A 23,859-nucleotide genomic window follows, 5' to 3' on the forward strand; every position below is an offset into this window, starting at 1 on the left:
TAGCTGGCAGCCGTCTGCTTACTGAGCTTTGTACCAAGAGGCGGCTTAAATATGGACATTTCCACTGCAAACATTTCGTCTCTGCACCCCCTCCAGTAATCCCCACATGTAGCAGTGCTGGAGTCACAGGGCGCGATCTGCTTATCAATACCCCATAATCCTGCTTCTCCTCACCTCACAGGTCACCGTGGCCATCATCAGTTTCTTGGAGACGATGCTGCTGATGTATCTCAGCTATAAGGTAAGCTTTGCATGAGTCTATGGTACGCGGATGAGCACAGTGATGATATTAATGCATTGGGGCCCTAACATGGGATTGGGGTCGCAAAACCATTTTAGTTTCACAACCGCTGGAGTGCCGGAGGTTGCTGACCCCAGGCCCATTTTAAAGTCTTATTCCAACTGAAGTATGGTTGCGGAGTGTTACCCAGGTTAGATGACTATCTGTTCAGTCACCTAGAGAGAGGATGGAGGGGACATCCTAAAATATTTCCTTAGCCTCCCCTACCCCCGTTACAGGGACATTCTGACTGCCGCATTGATGTGGGAGCTGAATAGGGTTATCCCTCTTGTGTGGCTGAAAGAGTTAATACAGAGCAGCTGAGACACGCTGATTCGTTGGTACAGATGTAGCAGAGCTGAGCTTGTCATTTGGCGCTTGTGGTCTTTTTGAGATGTGTGGTTTGCATGGTGCAACATTGCACACGTTATTTGTGAGTTGTCACGGCTCTGCTACATCTGTTGAAATCATTTCTAGGAACGCTATAGTCTCGCCACAGCCTGGAACAGAAAGCGATTCCGTGGTAAATGCAGTTGAAACAAGATTACCGCCCCTTTAAGTGATGCACATTAGACCGTTATAACGGTGCCATGTTGTACGTTATTATGTGAATGTGTTGAATCCGCAGGGGAACATCTGGGAACAAATCCTCAGGATCTCGTTCATTCTGGAGATGATAAACACGGTTCCTTTCATCATCACGGTGAGTTTCCTTCCTCTGCTCGGAGCGCGCTGCGGCCGGACGCTGAGGCGTGGCGCTGTGCGATAGGGGTGCTTTTTAGCCAGTTTTCATAAATCTGCCCCATTGTTTTCCAAATCCTGCTGGTTGCCCTTGGAAACAGACAGCAGTTTATCTCCAGCCCGTTGTCAGACATGTGACCTAACGGCTTAGCTCTAATTGGCTGCTACAATTTATTATTATTTTTTCCCTTGCAGCGCTTGTTGCATCTGCATTTTTTGCGGCTTCTATTGACTTCAATGGGTCTGCATTTTGCAGACAATTTTAGGAGATGTTCCATCTTGGCGGAACAGGCATACAGATGCGGAAAGCACACAGATCATCAAGTAGGGGGTCGGCTGCAATGAGTACCTGTACCCCCCCAGTAATGGAACACTCCGCCTTGAGTCAGGATTCTCGAGAATAATCACTTTGTGTCTTTGAATGCTCCGAGCTGCGGGCTCCATATTACAGGTAATAGAAGTGAAATGAGCCCACCGCGCCTGGGTTATAAACCTAGCATCGCCTTTGTCAGCGGAGTTTTTCCCACGCAGTCTTTTTGTTCTCGAGCCTTGAAAATCCCATCTGGTGAGAAAATCATGATGTGAAGACAAGAAAGCGTTCAGCCCCTGGATTTTCTTAACTAATTGCCTGAGCCGGCGAAACAGAAGGGAATAATTATGATGGAGGTGGTAGTTTGCTCGGTGCCCCATTTGCCGCATTTTTTTTAATTCTTTTTATTATTATTATTATTTTTTTTATTTCTGCCATTTAACATCCAGTTGTTGTAGATGACTCCCAGTGACCGCACATCAGAGACCGGTGCACCGCCACATCGCCGTCAGCATCCAGGACTGGATGGGTTACGATAAATGTAGGCTGACTGGAAGGACATTACATCCCCGCAGCACAGAGTATTTCAGGGGATCAGCGTGCTTAGCTTGCAGGTCCAGGGCTGGATGAGTTAGACAAATGTAGGCAAACAGGAAGGGCATAACCTCCCAGCAGCACAGAGTATTTCAGGGGATCAGCATGCTGAATGGGGAATATAAATATAGGCAGACTGGAAGGGCATAACCTCCCAGCAGCGCAGAGTATTTCAGGGGATCAGCATGCTGGATGGGGAATATAAATATAGGCAGACTGGAAGGGCATAACCTCCCAGCAGCACAGAGTATTTCAGGGGATCAGCATGCTGGATGGGGACTATAAATATAGGCAGACTGGAAGGGCATAACCTCCCAGCAGCGCAGAGTATTTCAGGGGATCAGCATGCTGGATGGGGAATATAAATATAGGCAGACTGGAAAGGCATAACCTCCCAGCAGCACAGAGTATTTCTAGAGAGCAATGTATTGGATGCAAGGAAGGAGGAAGATCTCCCAGTAGTACAGAGTATTTAAAAAAAAATCGAACATGATCTCAGAAAAGGCAGGGATTTCTCCACTCAGTGTCAGCAAGGACTGTATGTACAAGCACAGTAGCACAGAGTATTTCAGGAATTAAGCGCAACGACGAAGTTAGGGACATAATATGAGTAAAGTGTACGTGGGAGTCGCGCTCTTATCGCTTTTCTCCGCACAGTCTAGAGGTCTCCAGCAGTCGCACACCCCCGTGTACAGCGGCGTATAATTAGGCCCCTTCACCACACGGGGCCTGTAGTGTCTCAGCCTCGGTAAATCGCAGCCGCCCGCGCCGCTTTCTTTGCTGGTAATTTGCTGGTCTTACATAGAGGAGGTCTGCGGGATTCCCATCTCTCTGATCACATGGAGCACTCGCTTACCCAGGGAGACAGGTGAAAACAAGAAATCTCTCCTACAAGATGGAAATTACATTCCCACGAAGCCTTTGTGGTCCGGGGCCCGGTGAATGGCACGTCTCGCAGGGCTCCTAGGAATCGGTTGTAAATGTGCAATTGCGGAGGCGGAATGGAGAGATTCTGCAGGACACGTAGCGATCAGAGAGGGAGGTGCAGGACTGTCGGCTACCTAATACCAGCGTTACTTATCCTACATGGCACGGTCGTCCTAAATACAGGAAGAGATGGGCCCTAATAGTTCCTAGTGGGTGTATCTGGACCTGTTTGGGTTCACCCAAATTTAAAGTGTCTGGGGGGTATCTAAATAGGTCCAAACTTCAGCGCTGATATCTATACAGAGCTCTAGATTTGCTGTTGCAGTGCTCCACATCCCCCGGCTTCCATACACCATTAAAAGGGTTCTCTCTTCCGTTCCTCTCCAGATATTTTGGTCGCCACTACGAAATCTGTTCATCCCGGTTTTTATGAACTGCTGGCTGGCAAAATGTGTCTTGGAGAATATGATCGTAAGTGCTGTTGGTGTCAATCTATTTAGTATAGTCAAAGTAGACGTAGCTACAGGGGAGATAATGGTCGCAACCAATTCCCCCCCTGAGGAACACATAGATACCCAATGATACATAAGAGAATACTAATACTCTAAACCAGTGGTGCCCAACCATTTTTCGTCTGAGGGCCGCACTTGACTTGGTATAAATTTCGCGGGCCGGAACCAGGTATAACTACTGTGAGGAGGGCACATATCGGGGTATAACTACTGTCAGCTGTGAGGAGGGTACATATCAGGGCATAACTACTGTGAGGGGGCACGAGTGAGCATTACTACTGTGAAGAGGGCACATATCTGGCATAACTACTGTGAGGGGGCACATATCTGGGCATAACTACTGTGAGGGGGCACATATCAGGGCATAACTACTGTGAGGGGGCACATATCAGGGCATAACTACTGTGAGGAGGGCACATATCAGGGCATAACTACTGTGAGGAGGGCACATCTGGGCATAACTACTGTGAGGGGGCACATATCTGGTCATAACTACTGTGAGGGGGCATGTGTGAGCATTACATCTGTGAAGAGGGCACATATCTTGGCATTATTACTGTGAGGGGGCATGTGATGTATACATGTGTGTAATGTATGTAGTGCAGTATGTGATCACACACTGCACTACATACATTACACACATGTATACATCACATACTGCGCTGTCACCTTCTTCTGCAGGTCTACCTTGATGTCTGGTCTTTAGGCTTCAGTCAGATCCTCCACCGCCATGCTTGCGCCCTGTGCCCGACACCACCAGGAGCTGGCCCCTCCTCCTTTCATCTCCCGCCGCCTTCTCCTACAGCAGGGCGCTCTATCGCTCCAGTGCCCGCCCAATCTTAACAATGGGGGGAATAGTTAGAAATGACTGGGCCCCATAGCAAAAAAAATTATGGGCCCCCTCCCGGACCTCCCACCCCTTCCAGAGCTCCCACCCAAACACCCCTCCAGGACCTCCCACCCCAACATCCCCTTCAGTGTCGTCCACAGATCCCCCCCTTCAGTGTCGTCCACAGATCCCCCCCTTCAGTGTCGTCCACAGATCCCCCCCTTCAGTGTCGTCCACAGATATCCCCCCCTTCAGTGTCGTCCACAGATATCCCCCCCCTTCAGTGTCGTCCACAGATATCCCCCCCTTCAGTGTCGTCCACAGATATCCCCCCCTTCAGTGTCGTCCACAGATATCCCCCCCTTCAGTGTCGTCCACAGATATCCCCCCCTTCAGTGTCGTCCACAGATATCCCCCCTTCAGTGTCGTCCACAGATATCCCCCCCCTTCAGTGTCGTCCACAGATCCCCCCCTTCAGTGTCGTCCACAGATATCCCCCCCCTTCAGTGTCGTCCACAGATATCCCCCCCCTTCAGTGTCGTCCACAGATATCCCCCCCCTTCAGTGTCATCCACAAATCCCCCCCCTTCAGTGTCGTCCACAGATATCCCCCCCTTCAGTGTCGTCCACAGATATCCCCCCCCTTCAGTGTCGTCCACAGATATCCCCCCCCTTCAGTGTCGTCCACAGATATCCCCCCTTCAGTGTCGTCCACAGATATCCCCCCCCTTCAGTGTCCTCCACAGATCCCCCCCTTCAGTGTCGTCCACAGATATCCCCCCCCTTCAGTGTCGTCCACAGATCCCCCCCTTCAGTGTCGTCCACAGATATCCCCCCCTTCAGTGTCGTCCACAGATATCCCCCCTCTTCAGTGTCGTCCACAGATATCCCCCCCTTCAGTGTCGTCCACAGATATCCCCCCCTTCAGTGTCGTCCACAGATCCCCCCCTTCAGTGTCGTCCACAGATCCCCCCCTTCAGTGTCGTCCACAGATATCCCCCCCTTCAGTGTCGTCCACAGATATCCCCCCCCTTCAGTGTCCTCCACAGATCCCCCCCTTCAGTGTCGTCCACAGATATCCCCCCCTTCAGTGTCGTCCACAGATATCCCCCCCTTCAGTGTCCTCCACAGATCCCCCCTTCAGTGTCCTCCACAGATCCCCCCCCCTTCAGCGTCCTCCACAGATCTCCCCCCCTTCAGTGTCCTCCACAGATCCCCCCTTCAGTGTCCTCCACAGATCCCCCCTTCAGTGTCCTCCACAGATCCCCCCCCTTCAGTGTCGTCCACAGATATCCCCCCCTTCAGTGTCCTCCACAGATCCCCCCTTCAGTGTCCTCCACAGATCCCCCCCCCTTCAGCGTCCTCCACAGATCTCCCCCCCACCCAGAGCCGCCTCCTAGCTAATTTATTCACTGCACTTGCCTCTGTGAAATTGAAGAGAAGCGCCGTAATCTCGCACTGGCAGAGGCCAGGAAGACGGTGCATGCGCACTTCGATGCCTCTGCCAGTGCGCCTGTGCGAGATTACCGCGCTTCTCTTCAATTTCACAGAGGCAAGTGCAGTGAATAAATTAGCTAGGAGGCAGGGCTGGGCGGGGAGATTGCAGGCACAGGCAGCCTGTGCCGTTCGCAGCGCGCCCTGCGCTGATAAAGTCCGGTCACTGCGCGGGCCGCATGACACGGCTTCGCGGGCCGCAGGTTGGGCATCACTGCTCTAAACCACCCAGTAACTGCATAGAGCTACAGAAGAGATAATTGTCACAACAAAGCTCCGCCCCTGAGGAAACATGGCGCCCAATGATGCATAAGAGAACACAAATACTTTAAACCACCTAGTAACTATGCTAACTCCAGGAGAGAGAATGGTTACAGCCAAGCCCCACCCCTGAGGAACCCATAGACCCCCAATAATACATAATATTTTAAATCACCCTGTAACTATACTAACTGCATGGAGGTATCTCTCACTATACCAAACATAGATCCTGTGGACCATGATGTGACCACATAGAGAAGGATGAGCAGAGCCCTTAGATTTGAAGCTACTTGTCTGAAAGTATAGCTTTGTGTCAAGGACAGTACATCAAGGTGGACAATGTTAGATGTCGAGTGATACCTTAAGCAGGGGCTGGACAGGGATAATATTCACATCCATTTAATACCAAATCTAAGAGGTGACATAATTATAAACAGTAATAATGTCAGGGGTCACGTGTCTATAGCGGGTGCTGAGGTATATGTATTAGGCTATTGCTGTGTGCTCTGCTCCACCAGTTTCATGTAAGCTTATTAACATCCTTGTTGTATTTCAGAATGACCTCCACCGCGCCATCCAGAGGACGCAGTCGGCCATGTTTAATCAGGTGATCATTCTGATCTGCACCCTGCTATGCCTGGTGTTCACAGGGTAAGAACTTTGCTTTCCATTTAGTCTAAATATATTGATAGTGAGTCCTGTGCGGTGACGGCGGCAGTCAGTCCGTAGGTTACCATGTAGAGGGACAGTACGCTACTAAGGGCCCCAGAGGCTGATTTTGGCATTGGGGCATAGAAGCTTAGTTTAAAGGGAACCTGTCACCGGGATTTTGTGTATAGAGCTGAGGACATGGGTTGCTAGATGGCCGCTAGCACATCCGCAATACCCAGTCCCCATAGCTCTGTGTGCTTTTATTGTGGGAAAAAAAGCGATTTGATCCATATGCAAATTACCCTGAGATGAGTCCAGCGTGAAGGAGCCCAGCACCGCCCCACATCCTCCGAATCTTCTCCTTGCTCCCTGACGTCAGACAGCCAGAGCGCCGTAATCTCGCGATGCGCGAGCTAGCGCATGCGCAGTTCCTTCCCTGAGGCTGATGCCAGCACAGGGAAGGAACACTATGAGGACACTGCGCATGCGCTAGCTCGTGCCTCGCGAGATTACGGCGCTCTGGCTGTCTGACGTCAGGGAGCAAGGAGGAGATTCGGAGGATGCGGGGCGGTGCTGGGCTCCTTCACGCTGGACTCATCTCAGGGACAGGACTCATCTCAGGGTAATTTGCATATGTATCAAATATTTATTTTTACACAATAAAAGCACACAGAGCTATGGGGACTGGGTATTGCGGATGTGCTAGCGGCCATCTAGCAACCCATGTCCTCAGCTCTATACACAAAATCCCGGTGACAGGTTCCCTTTAAGCAACTGATTCAGTGCAAGTTGCGGAGTGACCCCACAAATGTCTTCATGTCACATTGTAAAACCAGGGGGGAAAGGCCTGACTATAGCGAGATCCAGAGCACGCTGTGAGTCTGCTGCGTCTGTCATGGCCGAAACATCGTATTTGTTGACTAAATCGGATCTGTCTGCTTAATATGCTGCCCTGGTACCCGGCGTGTCAGCGGAGCAGGAGTATGCTGCTCTTACATAGGACTGCATATTAATCTATCTAATATCATATATATATATATATATATCTACCTACCTCCTATCTATCTATCTATTGCTGCAATGTGAATAGTGATGTGTACGGTGAAGTCCTGGAAGGGGTGTATATCTCACCTAGGTAAGATAAGTAAAGTCCAGGAAGACGGCGCTGGCTTCAGCAAACCTAGTTGCTGAAACTACAGTATTTTCTTTATTCAGGGATGGATTTTATTGGATTGGGATGGTAGGTTTGGCAGTGGGACCTCCCAATCCACCCCCTCATTCCAGGGCATGTTTTCCTGCTGTAATCAGGCCGACATAAAGCTCCTGCCAGGGTGTCAGTCTGGGGAGGGAGAGAAAGAGTGTTTGTGAAGCAGAGTCCTGCTGACACTTTGGGTGTGTGGTCTCAGCTAGCAAGGCTGAGGGGCCACAAGGCTAGGGTATAGCCTGAAGTTTGGGGGACGCAGTGACTCCTGCGGAAAGAGGGTCACTAGGTCAGAGTCGGGAGGACTACTAGATCACAATCCCCCAAAAAGGTACTGGAATTGCCACAGCCTGGAGGCTGATGGATTGATGTTGGCTGAGGGAAGGCGCATATGATGTTTATGTGTGAACTGTGCTCTACAAATGAGGTAGGGACGTATGTTGTTTAGGTAGTGCCTAGACGGGCAGGAGTTTATTTGTGTTTTAAGTGGTGTCAGTGCGGGAACCTAACCCCATCCAGTGATGTATAACTGGACTATCCTGTACGAGAATAGTGCCAAAATAAATGCACGGTTTGGACATGAAAATCTGTTGTCTATCTCCTATATATCTGTCTCCATCTAATCTCTATTAGCTCTTCACCCATTCTGCATGTATGGTCAGTTGGGTGACAGGGCATTGACTATAGCCTAAATCATTTCTGGACCTAGTTCTAGGGGTTGCAGAGGAAGCAATGGTACCAACGCTTTTTGGAGGACCACAGTCCTGCCAGCCACATAACGATATGCTTTAAAAAAGATGCACTCAGTACATAATGGGGGCAGCCCATGCCACTGGTATGGGCCCCATGGAACAGTATTAAATGGCTGCCATCACTGAGCAAAGCACTACAATTCTCATTACATGCAGCGGCCACTAGGTGGAGCTCCCTGTTTATAGATCTATGCAATTAGCTCCCCCTAGTGGTTGCTGTAGGCAGTCATAACTTTTTAACTCTCATTATACAAAGAGAATTTGGGGATTTTTCTGCCTATTTTGTGCCTGGGGTAGATGAGGGGTGCACGGTGACTCCGTAGCCCCAAACCAGCAGGAGACGGCCCTGCTTGCACTACTTTTCATATATTGTTTCCTTTCAGAATAAGTGGGTACTATTTTGGTAAGGGTGGTATGGAAAAAATAAATAAAAAACTTCCCCTCTGTGTGGGTTGTTTCCTCTGACGCCGGTTTACCAGAATTTTGCTCATTGCTTCTCGTTAATATTTTGCTGTATTTCTGCCCCCCCCCCATCTCAATTAATACCTGCAGCCTAAGGTGGTAATGTGTATGACAATGCCGCCCTAGGACTCTGCTATATATATATATATTATAGTGGAAATATCATTTTTCAGCCTCTTGAACGCACTTGACATGACGGCAGCCATTCTCCATCTGCAACAATAGGTTCTAATATGACCGGGTAATCACTGCCAAGTGGCACAGATCAGCTCCTGGGGCCCCTGGTTCCAAATCCCTATACAATTAACGGACAATGGCTCCTGACTCCCTCACGTTGCAGAGCCGGCTTTGCTTTCTGTTAGTCATCATCTGTATTATTCAGCAGCTTTCAGAAAAGTATGAGTTATGTTTATTAAGATTATGTCTTGTGCACGAGGGAAGCCATGTGGTGGCGCTGTAGCTTGACAGATACCATCCGGTGACAACCGCACCGTCCAGGTTTAAAGGTCAGCAGTTTTGTCCCTATGACACTGGCTGACCTGTTACATGTGCTCTTGGCAGCTGAAGACATCTGTGTTGGAGCCGTGTTCATATGTGCCCGCATTACTGAGAAAAATGATGTTTTAATGTATGCAAATGAGCCTCTAGGAGCAACGGGGGCGTTATCATTACACCTAGACGCTCTGCTCTCTCTGTAACTGCTGCGTCCTCTGCACTTTCACAGGACAAGTCAGGATCACGTTTTCATTGCCTGTCAATCAAAGTGCAGAGGGTGAAGCAGTTGCAGAGACAGCAGTGCCTCTAAGTCACGGGTGTCAAACACAAGGCCCGCAGGCCGAATCCGGCCCGCCAGACCTAGTCATGTGGCCCGCGCAGCCGCTGCCGATATGCGGCAGGCGAGCGAGCTGGCGGCGGCGGCTGGGCACAGGGAGATGAGCGCTTCCATTGTGGAAGTGCTCATCTCCAGTCATCTGTATCGCTGTCCTCAGGACAGCGATACAGATGCCTGCCTGTGCTGCGGTAGGGGAGGGAGAGGCGTGTCCCTTTCCCTTCCTCTAATAGGCTGCAGGCACTAGGCCGGCAGCCTATCAGAGGCCGGAGCAGGCGACGCGATGACGTCATCGCGCTGCCTGAGCTATACAGCGTGGGACACAGGCCAGAAGAGGCCTGTATCGCATCGCTGACATGGAGGTAAGTATGTGTTTTTTTTAGTTTTTTTTTTTATTATGTACAATACTTTTACTGGCGGGGGCTGTTATTACTGGCAAAGGGGGGGCTGTTATTACTGGCAAAGGGGGGGCTGTTATTACTGGCAAAGGGGGGGCTGTTTTTTATTAATGGCAAAGGGGGGGCTGTTTTTTATTAATGGCAAAGGGGGGGCTGTTATTACTGGCAAAGGGGGGGCTGTTTTTTATTAATGGCAAAGGGGGGGCTGTTTTTTATTAATGGCAAAGGGGGGGCTGTTATTACTAGCAAAGGGGGGGCTGTTTGTTATTAATGGCAAAGGGGGGGCTGTTATTACTGGCGGGGGCTGTTATTACTGGCAAAGGGGGGGCTGTTTGTTATTACTGGCAAAGGGGGGGCTGTTTGTTATTAATGGCAATGGGGGGGCTGTTTGTTATTACTGGCAAAGGGGGGGCTGTTTGTTATTAATGGCAATGGGGGGGGCTGTTATTACTGGCAAAGGGGGGGCTGTTAGTTATTACTGGCAAAGGGGGGGCTGTTAGTTATTACTGGCAAAGGGGGGGCTGTTAGTTATTACTGGCAAAGGGGGGGCTGTTAGTTATTACTGGCAAAGGGGGGGCTGTTAGTTATTACTGGCAAAGGGGGGGCTGTTAGTTATTACTGGCAAAGGGGGGGCTGTTAGTTATTACTGGCAAAGGGGGGGCTGTTAGTTATTACTGGCAAAGGGGGGGCTGTTAGTTATTACTGGCAAAGGGGGGGCTGTTTGTTATTACTGGCAAAGGGGGGGCTGTTATTACTGGCGGGGGCTGTTATTACTGGCAAAGGGGGGGCTGGTATTACTGGCAAAGGGGGCTGTTATTACTGGGGGCTGTTATTACTGGCACAGAGGGGCTGTTATTACTGGGGGCTGTTATTACTGGCACAGAGGGGCTGTTATTACTAGGGGCTGCTATTACTGGCAAAGGGGGGGGGGCTGTTATTACTGGCAAAGGGGGGGGCTGTTATTACTGGCGGGGGCTGTTATTACTGGCGGGGGCTGTTATTACTGGGGGCTGCTATTATCTCCAAATACTTATTATGAAATCTTTCTCATTAGGATAAAACACCTCATCAGCTCCACCGAGCCCCCGGCCAAAGTGTGGAAGTGGCGTCCGAGATCCCCAAGGGTCAAGCCAAGTAACTGTAAGTTTTCCGGCCCTTTGAGGGTGACCAAACTGCTGATGCGGCCCCCGATGAATTTGAGTTTGACACCCCTGCTCTAGGAGTAATGGTAACGCCCCCGTTGCTCCTAGAGGCTCATTTGCATATATTAAAACTAAATTTTTCTCAGCAATGCGGACACATAAGAACATGGGACCAACACAGATGCCTTCAGCTGCCAAGTGCACATGTAACAGGTCAGTCAGTTTCCTAAGTACAAAACTGCTGACAGATGCCCTTCAATTATTTGACCTTATTTGGTTCGTAATTATTTTTATTTTTTTAGCAATTCATCACCGTTTTTAAGAGATCTACTTGCTGTCAGTGAATGGATGTGTAACGGTTTACATCTAGAGAGTAAAAGAAACTGTGCAGATCTAATACTCGTCACAGCTGAGGGTATTCTGCAATTTGATCCACTCTTAAACAATCCTATGTGAGTGACTGGGCTCAAGACTCAATACATGGCACCTGCACTGATACATTGTAACAAAAGAGAGAAAAGAAAGATTGGTGCCGCTGATGTATCCATTCTAGACAGTTCTCTGTGAGCTAAATGACATTGTAGTAAATTCCCAGCTGTGATAATAAGTATATCTGCAAGATTTTTATATACTGACAGCAAGCAGAGATCTTGAAAATACTGAAAAAACTAAACTCAAAGATTATTAGAAAGCTACTGAGCTTTAAAGAGGTCGTCTGGCAAATAAAGCTTATTCTTTGTAGTTCTCCAATTTTCTAATCTACTTTCTGCATCCATTCCTCACAGATCTCTGCTTGTAGTCACTGAATGACTGATAAAATCCTGCCCTGGTCTCCTCGTCATATGCTGGACGTTACAGTACAGACTTGTAACGAGCCGTGCCCCTGTATGACCAGGACAGATTTTCATCCCCTGGAAGTAAACCATGACGATTTCTATTCATTAGCTGCAAGCAGAGGTCTTGAAAACCCTGATTGTACAAGAAATATTTTTGAAAACTGAATTATTTTTTTATTATTCAATAAATACGCCTTTATATAAAGTTGTAAGGATACTGGGGTTGGGTCTGGTTAGGGGTGACTGTGGTGACACCGCCGCGCCCCCCCCCCCCCCCCCCCCGCGGCCTCCCACCCGCCGCTAACCGTCGCCTGGCGCTCTCTTTCAGGATGTGCGGTATTCAGCATCTGGAAAGAGCCGGGGAAAACCTTTCACTCTTCAAATCATTTTACTTCTGCATCGTCACTTTCTCTACGGTGGGATATGGAGATGTGACTCCTAAAATCTGGCCATCGCAGCTCCTGGTGGTCATTATGATCTGCGTGGCCCTCGTGGTGTTACCTCTCCAGGTAAGTCGCCAGTCTGGTTTTATGCTCTCCTATACACGAGAGGGGGATGGCATAGATAGCAGTTACCTAATGTAGCGATATAAATGACTCCACTTACAAGTTGGGGATGTTGCTTTGAAGAGGAACAATTCCATGATATCTGCCTACTAGAAGATAATAGGAATAATGAAATCCCCAAAGCGCTGTACCTTCCTAAAGAGGACCCGTCTCCTCCCCTGACTGCTGTCTGCTTTAGTGACCATTTAAATCCCCCAATTCTGGAACACCTATTCTTATGACTGCATGTTGTGCTGCTGCTCTATTATTCCTACTAGAAGTTATGAATAAGTTACTAGCAGTTTACAATTAAGGTCCAGACGGGTGTTACTAGTTGGAGGTATAATGGAACAGTCTGATACTATCCAGTCGGTGCTGCCAGTGTCGGGCTGTGCAGGGATACCCCTCCAACCCAGCTGGACCTTCATTTCAACTTGCTATCAATTCATTCAGAACTTGTAGCAGGAATAATAGAGGAATGGTGCAGCCTAGTCTCCAGAATTATTACATGGGGAATGCAAGAAGGAGAGGCGACCGCTCCACTTTAGGAAGGTACAGCGCTTTGAGGAGTTCAGATTTCCTATCGTTATCTAGCAGGCAGATAGTATGGGATTGCTATTTATGCAGTTCCCTACCATATTTGTGTGACGTTTGGTTTAGGGATATCCAAATTTCTTTTTAAATGTATTATACTCGCTTATATAGCGCTACTCTATTCCTCAGCGCTTTACAGACATGATCAGCCAACTGTCCCCAATGGGGCTCACAATCTAAGGTCCCTATCAGTCTGTCTTTGGGTGGTGGGAGGAAACCGGAGAACCCGGAGGAAACCGGAGAACCCGGAGGAAACCAGAGAACCCGGAGGAAACCGGAGAACCCGGAGGAAACCGAGGAAACCGGAGAACCTGGAGGAAACCGGAGAACCCGGAGGAAACCGGAGAACCCGGAGGAAACCGGAGAACCCGGAGGAAACCGGAGAACCCGGAGGAAACCCACGCAAACACGGGGAGAACATACAAACTCCATGCAGATTCCGTCCTCGGTCAGATTCGACCCCAGGACTCCAGCACTGCAACTGTGTAATGCCTCATTTCACCTGTGGCGGTGCCGTAGGGAAACTGAACACTGGCTGCCGGGTTCCCCAGAGATCGCAGCCGATCACTGAGGCAGGACAGCGTAATAAGCTAGCAAGCTGTAAAGTAATACATAACAGATGGCGCCGTTTTCTGTCCCATTTGCATCTATATAATTGTCCCTAGGGGGCAGTATTACAGTAGTCGGTGCAGGACCTGAAAGTCGCTCTGCTTCCCCCTCTGCACCCCCCTGTGAACAGGGGCGTAACTACCATAGCGGCAGACCATGCGACTGCTATGGGGCCCAGGGCAAGAGGCGGCCAAGTTGGGATCATCTCCTCTTCTACTGGGGGTGAAAACTTGGTCAGGACTCTACCCTCTAAAGCAGGGTTTCTCAACTCCGGTCCTCGGGACCTACCTACCGGTCAGGATTTGAGAATATCCCGCAGAATGAATACCTGTGGTAAGTCCTGATACTTGGACACTAATTATATCACTTGCTCAATACTAAGGAAATCCTGAAAACATGAGCGGCAGGTGGGGCCCGAGGACCGGAGGTGACAAACCCTGCTCTAAAGGAACAACTTTTAGCAAACGAGGCAGTGGACAAAATGGCCCAGGGGTCATTGAAAGGGGTTTAGGTGGAAACCCTTCTGTCCTGTGTGTGGGGGGGTCTGGTTTGATCATTGCTGTGGGGCCCTTACTTCTCTATGTACGCCGCTGCCTGTGAATCCAGGTTATGTCAGATTCTACGCTGCTCCTGAAACCGTCACGCCTTTGGTTCATTTCTCCTTGAGTGGTTTGGTGACGGGCCCCGAAATCCTCGACAGACGCATATAGGACCTGTCACCGCCACGGGGACTGGATGTCTAGGAGCCGGCGAGGCATGGCGGCTATGAGATCTGCCTGGCGCCGCTCCCCTGTCAGCAGGATTAAACCCTTTCTTAAGACCTGCGCGCTTCTACTTTGCTTCTACTCCTTCTGTCCAGATCTCATCGACTCCAGTGACCGGAAAGCACCGAGACATGAGGAACGATGGCAGTATTGTATATTAGGGATATCAACACAGGGCCAGACATACGGGCCCTGATCGTGGAAGGGACACTTTTATAGGCGTTATGCTAGTTGACCATGGTCGCCAGCCTTTTTGGATAGCCCCACCGCCTGGATGGTCACCGTGTGTCCTCTCTTCTCAGCTTCTATGCTCGCACCCTCTAAAGTCTAGGTCTGACATCCTATTGCCCGCTATATTTGCCAGGCAAAGTATCACTGGACGGCCAACAAGCTGGAAATGTACAGAGCGCCCCCTATGACCTTAGTTATGTAGCGCACATGCTTGCAGAATAGAGCATCTGGTGGACAAGTTAGTGCTGGCATATTTAGTGGAACTGTGTCATGCATAGGGCACAAGCTGGTAAGAAAAGGTGTGTACACTTTTGCAACCAATTTAGTGCTCCATAGCATCTACTATAAAAAAAAAATGGAGCAACTTTAATCAAGTCTTATCTATACAGTTTCTAGGCAGATCTGTTTCCATGGTTACAGACTACAAACAGAGCCTTGTGTAGTCTGATCCTGTTACCCCCCTCCACCCTCTTCTACTGTTTATAGTCTGTAACCATGAAGACACCTAGATCTGCATAAGAGATGAAGACCTATAGCACATGCATCTACAAGGGTTGTATAAGATTAGAAAACCATGGCTGCTTTCTTCCAGAAACAGCGCCCCCTCTTGTCCATGGGCTATTAGTAGTACTGCAACTCTGCCTTAGTCAAATTAATAAAGTTAAGTTGCAATGCCACACAAAGCCTGTAGACAATAGTGGTGCTGTTCCCGAAAGAAGACAGCCATGGTCTTCTTCTGATCTCATACTCGACTCCTTTAAGACTCGGGCAAAAAAAATAAAAAATACAAATCTGTCAAGAGCTTCCAGAGTGAGAAATTGTTATCTTGAGAGGCATCTAGGGAGCAGATACTTCAAAATCTAATTGACAAAGAAGAAGAATGGCTGCGGCAGAATAAGAGGTCAGAACGTTTTTACTGTTTGTCTCATCTAATGAAGGAAAAAGACGAGCTAGAACACGACGAGCGACGAAGGAGGGAGAAGATCAGTGTTTTCAGAGCTGCAGGTAGTCACCTGTATAAAAAATGAAATGTTAAAGGGCGTGTACCAGCAATGACACTGATGAGAAAAATGATGTTTTACTATATGCAAATGAGCCTCTAGGAGCAACAGGGGAGTTACCATTACACCTAGCGGCTCAGCCCACTCTGCAACTGCCACACCCCCTGTACTTTGACAGGGCCAGGCATAGTAAACATCATCACCCATAGCTCTGTCAATCCATATGCAGAGGACGTGGCAGCTGCAGAGAAAGCTAGGCCTCTAGGAGTAACGGCAACGCCCCCGTTGCTCCTAGAGGCTCATTTGCATATATTAAAACATCATTTTTCTCAGCAATGCGGGCACATATGAACATAGGACCAACACAGATGCCTTCAGCTGCCAAGCGCACATGGAACAGGTCAGCCAGTGTCATAGGTACAAAACTGCTGACAGATGCCCTTTAACACAAGGTCTTCTACTAGAATTGTCGGATAATCAGATATTCTGGATCATCAAGCGGCGCATTAAACCCCATACTCCACTGTATATAACCTTGCACTTAATTTTCCTATCGCTCAGACTAGGGTCAGTTCCATAGGGGTAGACAGGATGCAGCTGGGTCCTGGTGCACATTGACGCTTCTACCACATAGGAGGAGACCCTATGGTTGGGGACAGAGGGGCTTAAAGCTACACCTCGCTCCAAGAAGGCTTGTTTATGAAGTACAGAAAAAAAAACTCTCCAGGTTCCCAATATTGCAAAAGCTTGAGACCACTGCGCATAATGCACCCGTAAAAATAGTAATAAATGATGAGAAATAATATAAAACTATGAATATCATCTAATCCTATAAAAACAACTCTAACAAAGAACCAATTCTACAAATGGAAATGGCTCTAAAATGCTGCAAAACAATTAAAAATGATACCGCTGAGATAAAAACGCCTATAAAAATGATACCAGATAAAAGGACATAAATGGTTTATGATTATTAAATTGCTGATGCATTTCCGTCGGCTCATTAAGGTTTATTTTCTGTGTAGTTTGAGGAGCTGGTGTACTTGTGGATGGAGCGTCAGAAATCTGGAGGAAACTACAGCCGCCATAGAGCCCAGACGGAGAAGCATGTTGTCTTATGTGTCAGCTCCCTCAAGATCGACCTCCTCATGGACTTCCTCAATGAGTTCTACGCACATCCTCGGCTCCAGGTACCAGAGTTGTTCTTGACCCGACCAGCATTATAAGGTGCGGCAAGGTTTACTTCATATTGGTTTACCATACAAGGGTTGGGTTCCTTGGTTCCATACACCTATATGACATATCATCAGAAGGTCAAATGGGTCATTTGTAAACAACCCGTAAAAAAAATAAAATGGCGAGTGACAAGTAATTGTCTCCAAAGTCAGCTCCAGATGGGGTTCCCTTGTGCCAGACTCTTGGGACCTATCACTGTGTCAGAGCTTGGGATGACTAGAGGTTCCACAGGTGGGCCAGTATGACCCTGAACATTCCTCCTTTCCAGAGATGTACACTTCCTAAACCTCCATTCTTCTAGAGCCCTCATGGAGATGGTACCAGGGCCACCAGTTCCCCAGTCCTGGTGATATATCTCCTGCTCATCTGCATAACAGATTATTTTTATAGCCTTTGTATCCATTGTTTTTTTCCTAGGATTACTACGTGGTTATCCTTTGCCCAACAGAAATGGATATCCAGGTCCGACGGGTACTGCAGATACCGCTGTGGTCCCAGAGAGTCATCTATCTGCAAGGGTCGGCCCTCAAAGATCAAGACCTCATGAGAGCAAAGTGAGTAAGGGGGTGGACGTAAGATTCTTGAATGCAGTTTGGCCCCTGGCCCCTTCTAGTAGAAGACACAGAATGAGATGGACTGGTTTCTCAACAATCCAGTAGGGTTTCTTCTCTGAAAAATTAAAAAAGCATTTGCAATTGTAAATTAAAAAACAAATCCAAGGGGAAAAATAATTTGCATCATTGAAAATATTTGCTCCATCCAGGGTTGTCTTCTTCTGGACCTTTGGGATCCACTATTGTGTCACAGCCTAGGCTCACCAGGGGATCCTCTATTAATCTAGTGGGCCAGTCTGACCTTGACCATAAGTAAATTCCCCTTTACGATTCCATGAAGACATATGGACACCTTTGGGGGGGGGGGAAGGTTAGTTTTTATTATTGCATTTTACTTATTTGGGGCTAAAAATAGTTTTTTCAATTGACCTTTATTAAAAAATTTCAGCCACTTCCCCCAGTATAATGGTGTAATCTGTGTATTTGCAGAGCAGCAGGGTTCTGTGGTTATATTGAATCCTGTCATCTGACTGCTCATGTGAATCCCTTATCTGTGATCTCTCTTATTATCAGTGTGAAGAATTAAGCTGTAATGACTATTTTTGAGCTGTCAAGAGGGCTACAGACTGAGCAGGCAGCTCTGCTGGATGAGGGGACTCAACTCTGTAGATACACTTTGTATTAACCCCTGTAGTACAAGTACCGCTGTAAATTTTTGATGAAGACCAACTGAAAAACAGATTTTCTAGTCCAAAATGAGTAAAATGCAATAATAATAAAAAATGCCCTCAAAAGTGTCCAGAGCCTTTAAGGAATTAAGTGGGAGAGTTCCTTCCTTAGTCTTCTCCATTGCTGTATTTGTGTCATTACATCGAGGTGTTCGGGGACTTATCTCACGCTACACAGACAATTACTGGGCTTCGTTCTGGGTCCTTAGTGAAGTAAGACTTCTCACTCTCCTCCGTATTATCCTGAAGATACTGACACGTGGTCCTCTCTCCATCTCAGAAGTGGTAGATCTTGTCCTAACCTTTCTGTCTCCTGGACGTTTCAGTGACTGTACGTGTAAGGTCCCCTAGTTCTTGCAGCCTGTAGGGCTCAAGTCATGTCAGAGGACGTGCATGTGAACCTTCACGTTACAATATGAGGAGGGGGGGCATAGGCAGGAGAGACCCGTTTCTCCATTTTGGTAGTACAAAAGAAGTATTTACAAGTAGGTGTCCATGTACATTAGAGATTGTCTCCTTTTTGCCCCCTCTTACAGGATGGACGACGCCGAGGCTTGTTTTATCCTCAGTAGCCGGAACGAGGTGGACCGCACTGCCGCAGTAAGAGCTGACTTAACATTGTTCATAGTCTCAACCACCTCTATTACCCCCTCTTTCTACCCAAACCCAGCTGGACCCTATGCCCTGGTAGCCAGTGGGCAGGTTGGCTTGAGAAGAGGTTGTCCACTTGAGACAATCTATTAGGCCAGATTGGCCTCCACTGCAACCAACAAACGTCTATAATCCACTATTGGATTTCATCCCTTCTATGATGGGAGTGATTTTTTATTTTTTTTTGCTTCTCATGTAGTTTCCAAAAATCCAATAAAAAATTTAGCAAAACTTCCTTTACTGATTGATGGAACATAAGGTTATCTTTTCAGTTCTTCATACAGTACATGAACCCTCATCCCTACGCTGCATGAAGCCATTTGCTCTTATGTCTTTAGGACCATCAAACCATCCTGAGAGCCTGGGCTGTGAAAGATTTTGCCCCTAACTGTCCCCTATATGTCCAGATTTTGAAGCCTGAAAATAAGTTCCATGTCAAATTTGCCGGTAAGTGGCCCTTCGACTTTACTCTCACATCCAGGGGTTGCACCATCTATGAGGCCAGGTGAGGCGATCGGCTCAGGCAGCACCAGGTAGGGGCAAGAGGGGGGCAGTGGAAGGGCCATGGGCAATGAGCGCTTTCAATGTGGCAAAGGGGTTAGGTTAAGAAATTGGCATGGGGGGGGGCGCCGTTTCAGTTTTTGCCTCAGGCAGCAGAAAGGCTCATTATAGTTCATATTTTACTTGGATTTGAAGGACCCACATCTTTTAGCCAGAGTGGTTTCTAAAAACTTCTCTCTGTCTCTGGTGGACCCAGCACATCCATACTTTACATCAGGGCTGGGGACCCTTTTTGCTGCCGAGGGCCATTTGGATATTTGCAAAATCATTCGGGGGCCATACAAAATTCTCAACTTAAAAATTTGATGGCTATATTAGGTCAAACATATAATTGATTTAGGGGTAAGTTACAGAATTTGCGCTTCAATAAAAAATAAAAAAGTCTAGAGCGCTGTATTTTTGGAGCACAAAATGGTGCCTGCACTATATATATTACAAATAGTACAGGTGCCATTTTGACCACATATAACAGTCTAATTTTTAGGTTGAGAATGTTATGTATTTAGTTCTCTATTTGGCATTAATGGCAGCCAAAGCTCATCCCAGGGAGGTCCAAAGAGGCGTTCACCCAGCTTTTACTCGCCCTGCCACTGCCCCTTTCTTCGCAAACTGTCCCTGCCTTTGTCCCTTTCTCAGCCTCAGATCTGTCCCCTCCCACATCCATCATCCTCCTATCAGACCTCCCAGCCGACATCAGACTCAGATCAGACCCCATTTATCAGACCATTCCTATCCTCAGATCAGCCCCTATCAGACCCCCCATCACACCCTCCCCAGCCTTAGATCAGACCCCTAGCCTCAGATCAGATCCTCCCCACCCTCCCCAGCCTCAGATCAGATCCTCCCCAGCCTCAGATCAGATCCTCCCCAGCCTCAGATCAGATCCTCCCCAGCCTCAGATCAGATCCTCCCCAGCCTCAGATCAGATCCTCCCCAGCCTCAGATCAGATCCTCCCCAGCCTCAGATCAGATCCTCCCCAGCCTCAGATCAGATCCTCCCCACCCTCCATTAGCCTCAGATCACACCCTCCCCAGCCTCAGATCACACCCTCCCCAGCCTCAGATCACACCCTCCCCAGCCTCAGATCAGATCCTCCCCAGCCTCAGATCAGATCCTCCCCAGCCTCAGATCAGATCTTCCCCAGCCTCAGATCAGATCCTCCCCAGCCTCAGATCAGATCCTCCCCATCCTCAGATCAGATCCTCCCCATCCTCAGATCAGATCCTCCCCAGCCTCAGATCAGATCCTCCCCAGCCTCAGATCAGATCCTCCCCAGCCTCAGATCAGATCCTCCCCAGCCTCAGATCAGATCCTCCCCAGCCTCAGATCAGACCCTCCCCAGCCTCAGATCAGACCCTCCCCAGCCTCAGATCAGATCCTCCCCACCCTCCATTAGCCTCAGATCACACCCTCCCCAGCCTCAGATCACACCCTCCCCAGCCTCAGATCACACCCTCCCCAGCCTCAGATCAGACCCCCAGCCTCAGATCAGACCCCCAGCCTCAGATCAGATCCTCCCCACCCTCCATTAGCCTCAGATCAGATCCTCCCCACTCTCCATTAGCTTCAGACCAACCCCTATCAGACCCTCCAGTATCCAATCAGACCTCAGATCAGACGTTTAAAATAAATAAATAAACTTACCTCTCCAGCTCCATTCTGCAGATTCACTCACCCTCCCTGGTCGTCTTCTTGCCGCGCTGTACTGTAACATGACAGCGCACAGCGTCAGATCATGGTGCACACAGTGGGGCCGGAAGTATACCAGGGAAGGGGAGTACAGCCAGTGCAGTGCTGTTCTCACCTTCCCGTGCCTCCCGCATATTAATAACCACTTCCATAATGGAAGCAGTCATTAGCATTTGCACTATGTGCTCTGGCAGGGGGCCACATGAAATGATCCCGGGGGTTGTATGTGGCCCCCGGGCCTGAGGTTCCCCACCCCTGCTTTACATGAACAGATCAGTGATTTCAATGGCCACTGTGTAACGTCTCATTTCTTCTGTGGTGGCGCTGCAGAGGAATTGAACACTTTCTGACAAATCCAAATGGTGGGCAGCCCATGGTGGTAGGAGTTTATGGACTGGTTGGGGGGGTCATTTTGGAAAATGGGGTAGGAGGAGTAAATGAGGAGAAGACCACCATTGACATAGAATATTTCTGCCAGCCTCTAGTTTAGATGTTGTCGTCTTTTTTATTTTATTTATTATTTTTTATTTATTTCAGATCACGTGGTTTGTGAAGAAGAATTCAAGTATGCAATGCTGGCACTCAACTGTGTGTGCCCTGCCACCTCCACCCTCATCACACTTCTCGTTCATACCTCAAGGGGGCAGTAAGTTTCTAATAAAAGCTGTTGTGAAACTACAACTCCCAGCATGCGTACTTACTCTGCTCTTGCCCGAGCTCCCACAGAAATGAATAGAGTATGCTGGGAATTGTAGTTTCACAGCAGCCAGAATGCCGAAGGTCGCTGATCCCTGTCCTGCATAATATGACTTAGAATTGAGATGGACGTCTGCAGGGGCGACACCTATAGGCCAGGTGCTGGTAGTGCGCAGGCAGGGAGGGGATCTTTAAAAAAAAAAAAAGGGTCACATTTCATACGTAAAAATAGTGCATAGGACTGGCGTCTTAAAGTGATGACCCCTAAAAGCCAGGCCCGTGTGTCAGCAGTTGTGCCGTCTGATATCAGACACTGAGTTGCCGCTATCAGTTTGTATGTGATTTGCTAATGATATTTTTTGCGCTGTAACGATATAAGTTTACAATGTCTTCATCCTAGTCTGACCTTGAGCTTAAAGCCAATATTAATATTACATTCCCTGGTTTAAATATTACATATACAGAAATGTGCCCCTTGTAGAGCCCACTGCAGCTGACCTAGAAAGTGAGTCTGCGGATAAAATTGCGGAATATATCAAATCACGACTCCCATAAATCTTTCATCACGCTATGCCCTCTGTATGAGATGGGAGTATAAGGAAGGTCAGAGCGCTCCTGCTCATTTCTTGGAAGGTTTGAGACTGTAGTTAGAAGAATTCTCCGCTAACTGCATAAACCGACTCTTAGACCTCCCCAAAGTCAGGACTCGGCGTCTTTCCTAGTGACCGTGGGGGGTCCCAGTAAAATACCCATCTATCCATATGTCCTGCAGCCGATTCACAAAGTAGGACAAAAAGTTTTAGTTGGCAAGGACTAATCAGGAGTTGGGACCCTTTATTTTTTTTCCGGGAGGTCCACTTTCTCTGTACACAGCTGTGTCTAATATGCTAGGCAGTGGAGTAGCTGCCATAGGGTGACTGTTATGGGACCCAGCTGCTTGACGTGACACTGCCATTGCAGCCGCCATCTCCCTTTCAGTTCCAGCTGTAGAAATCCATATGCAGTGAGCTCCCTCTAGTGGTGGCTGCTGCATACAGGATTATATCACTTACATATATTTGTCAGAGCTCTCGGTGAGGAGTGGGGCCTAGCCTGTCCTATGATTTCTTGGTACGACCCACCTGTATCTAGAAAATACCGACTAACTTTGCTTGAAGTGAAGAAGTTATTAATTTCTGGTATTTTCATATTTAGGGAAGGCCAGCAGTCCCCGGAGCAGTGGCAGAGAATGTATGGCCGATGCTCCGGCAACGAAGTCTATCATATCCGTATGGGAGACAGCAAATTCTTCATGGAGTATGCAGGGAAGAGTTTCACGTACGCGGCTTTCCATGCCCACAAGAAGTAAGGATTTTATTTTTCAGAAAAATGAGATTTTCACACCCTCGTCCATGTTACAGCAGAGATCAACATAATCTGCTTCTTCAGAAACGGCGCCAGTGCACAGGCCGTGTGTGGTATTGCAGCTCATTCACTTGCACGCCCATGCAGCCTCTTTTTCTAATCCCATACAACCCCCTCTAAGGCTCTGGCCTCTAATTAAAGGGTCACCCTACCTATAACATGAGGCGGTATGTTCGGGGACTTGGTTATAGTAGGTGGAGTCTGCCCTTGTTCTGCTGGGCGTCTCCTTCTCCTAGGCAGTAGCGCTGGCCAATCGCAGCGCAGAGCTCACAGCCTGGGAAAAAAAAACCTCCCAGGCTGTGAGCTCTGCGCTGCGATTGGCCAGCGCTACAGCCTAGGAGAAGGAGACGCCCAGCAGAACAAGGGCAGACTCCAC

General features: G+C 48.4%; 1 protein-coding gene across 2 annotated transcripts in view; it reads left to right on the plus strand.

Annotated features, from left to right (window-relative positions):
• Nucleotides 1–23,859, plus strand: part of KCNT1 (potassium sodium-activated channel subfamily T member 1) — a 195,115-nt gene that overhangs the window by 136,507 nt on the left and 34,749 nt on the right. For both annotated transcript variants that reach the window (XM_040405792.1, XM_040405791.1), the window contains exons 6-16: nucleotides 182–241; nucleotides 909–983; nucleotides 3,240–3,323; nucleotides 6,505–6,599; nucleotides 12,548–12,728; nucleotides 16,989–17,153; nucleotides 17,617–17,753; nucleotides 19,018–19,081; nucleotides 19,471–19,579; nucleotides 21,921–22,029; nucleotides 23,274–23,423. In XM_040405792.1, coding sequence (XP_040261726.1) covers nucleotides 182–241; nucleotides 909–983; nucleotides 3,240–3,323; nucleotides 6,505–6,599; nucleotides 12,548–12,728; nucleotides 16,989–17,153; nucleotides 17,617–17,753; nucleotides 19,018–19,081; nucleotides 19,471–19,579; nucleotides 21,921–22,029; nucleotides 23,274–23,423 — 1,229 coding nt within the window. The remainder of the gene's footprint in view (nucleotides 1–181; nucleotides 242–908; nucleotides 984–3,239; nucleotides 3,324–6,504; nucleotides 6,600–12,547; nucleotides 12,729–16,988; nucleotides 17,154–17,616; nucleotides 17,754–19,017; nucleotides 19,082–19,470; nucleotides 19,580–21,920; nucleotides 22,030–23,273; nucleotides 23,424–23,859) is intronic.

Source organism: Bufo bufo, chromosome 8 (assembly GCF_905171765.1).
Source record: "Bufo bufo chromosome 8, aBufBuf1.1, whole genome shotgun sequence".
NCBI classification, from domain to species: Eukaryota; Metazoa; Chordata; class Amphibia; order Anura; family Bufonidae; genus Bufo; species Bufo bufo.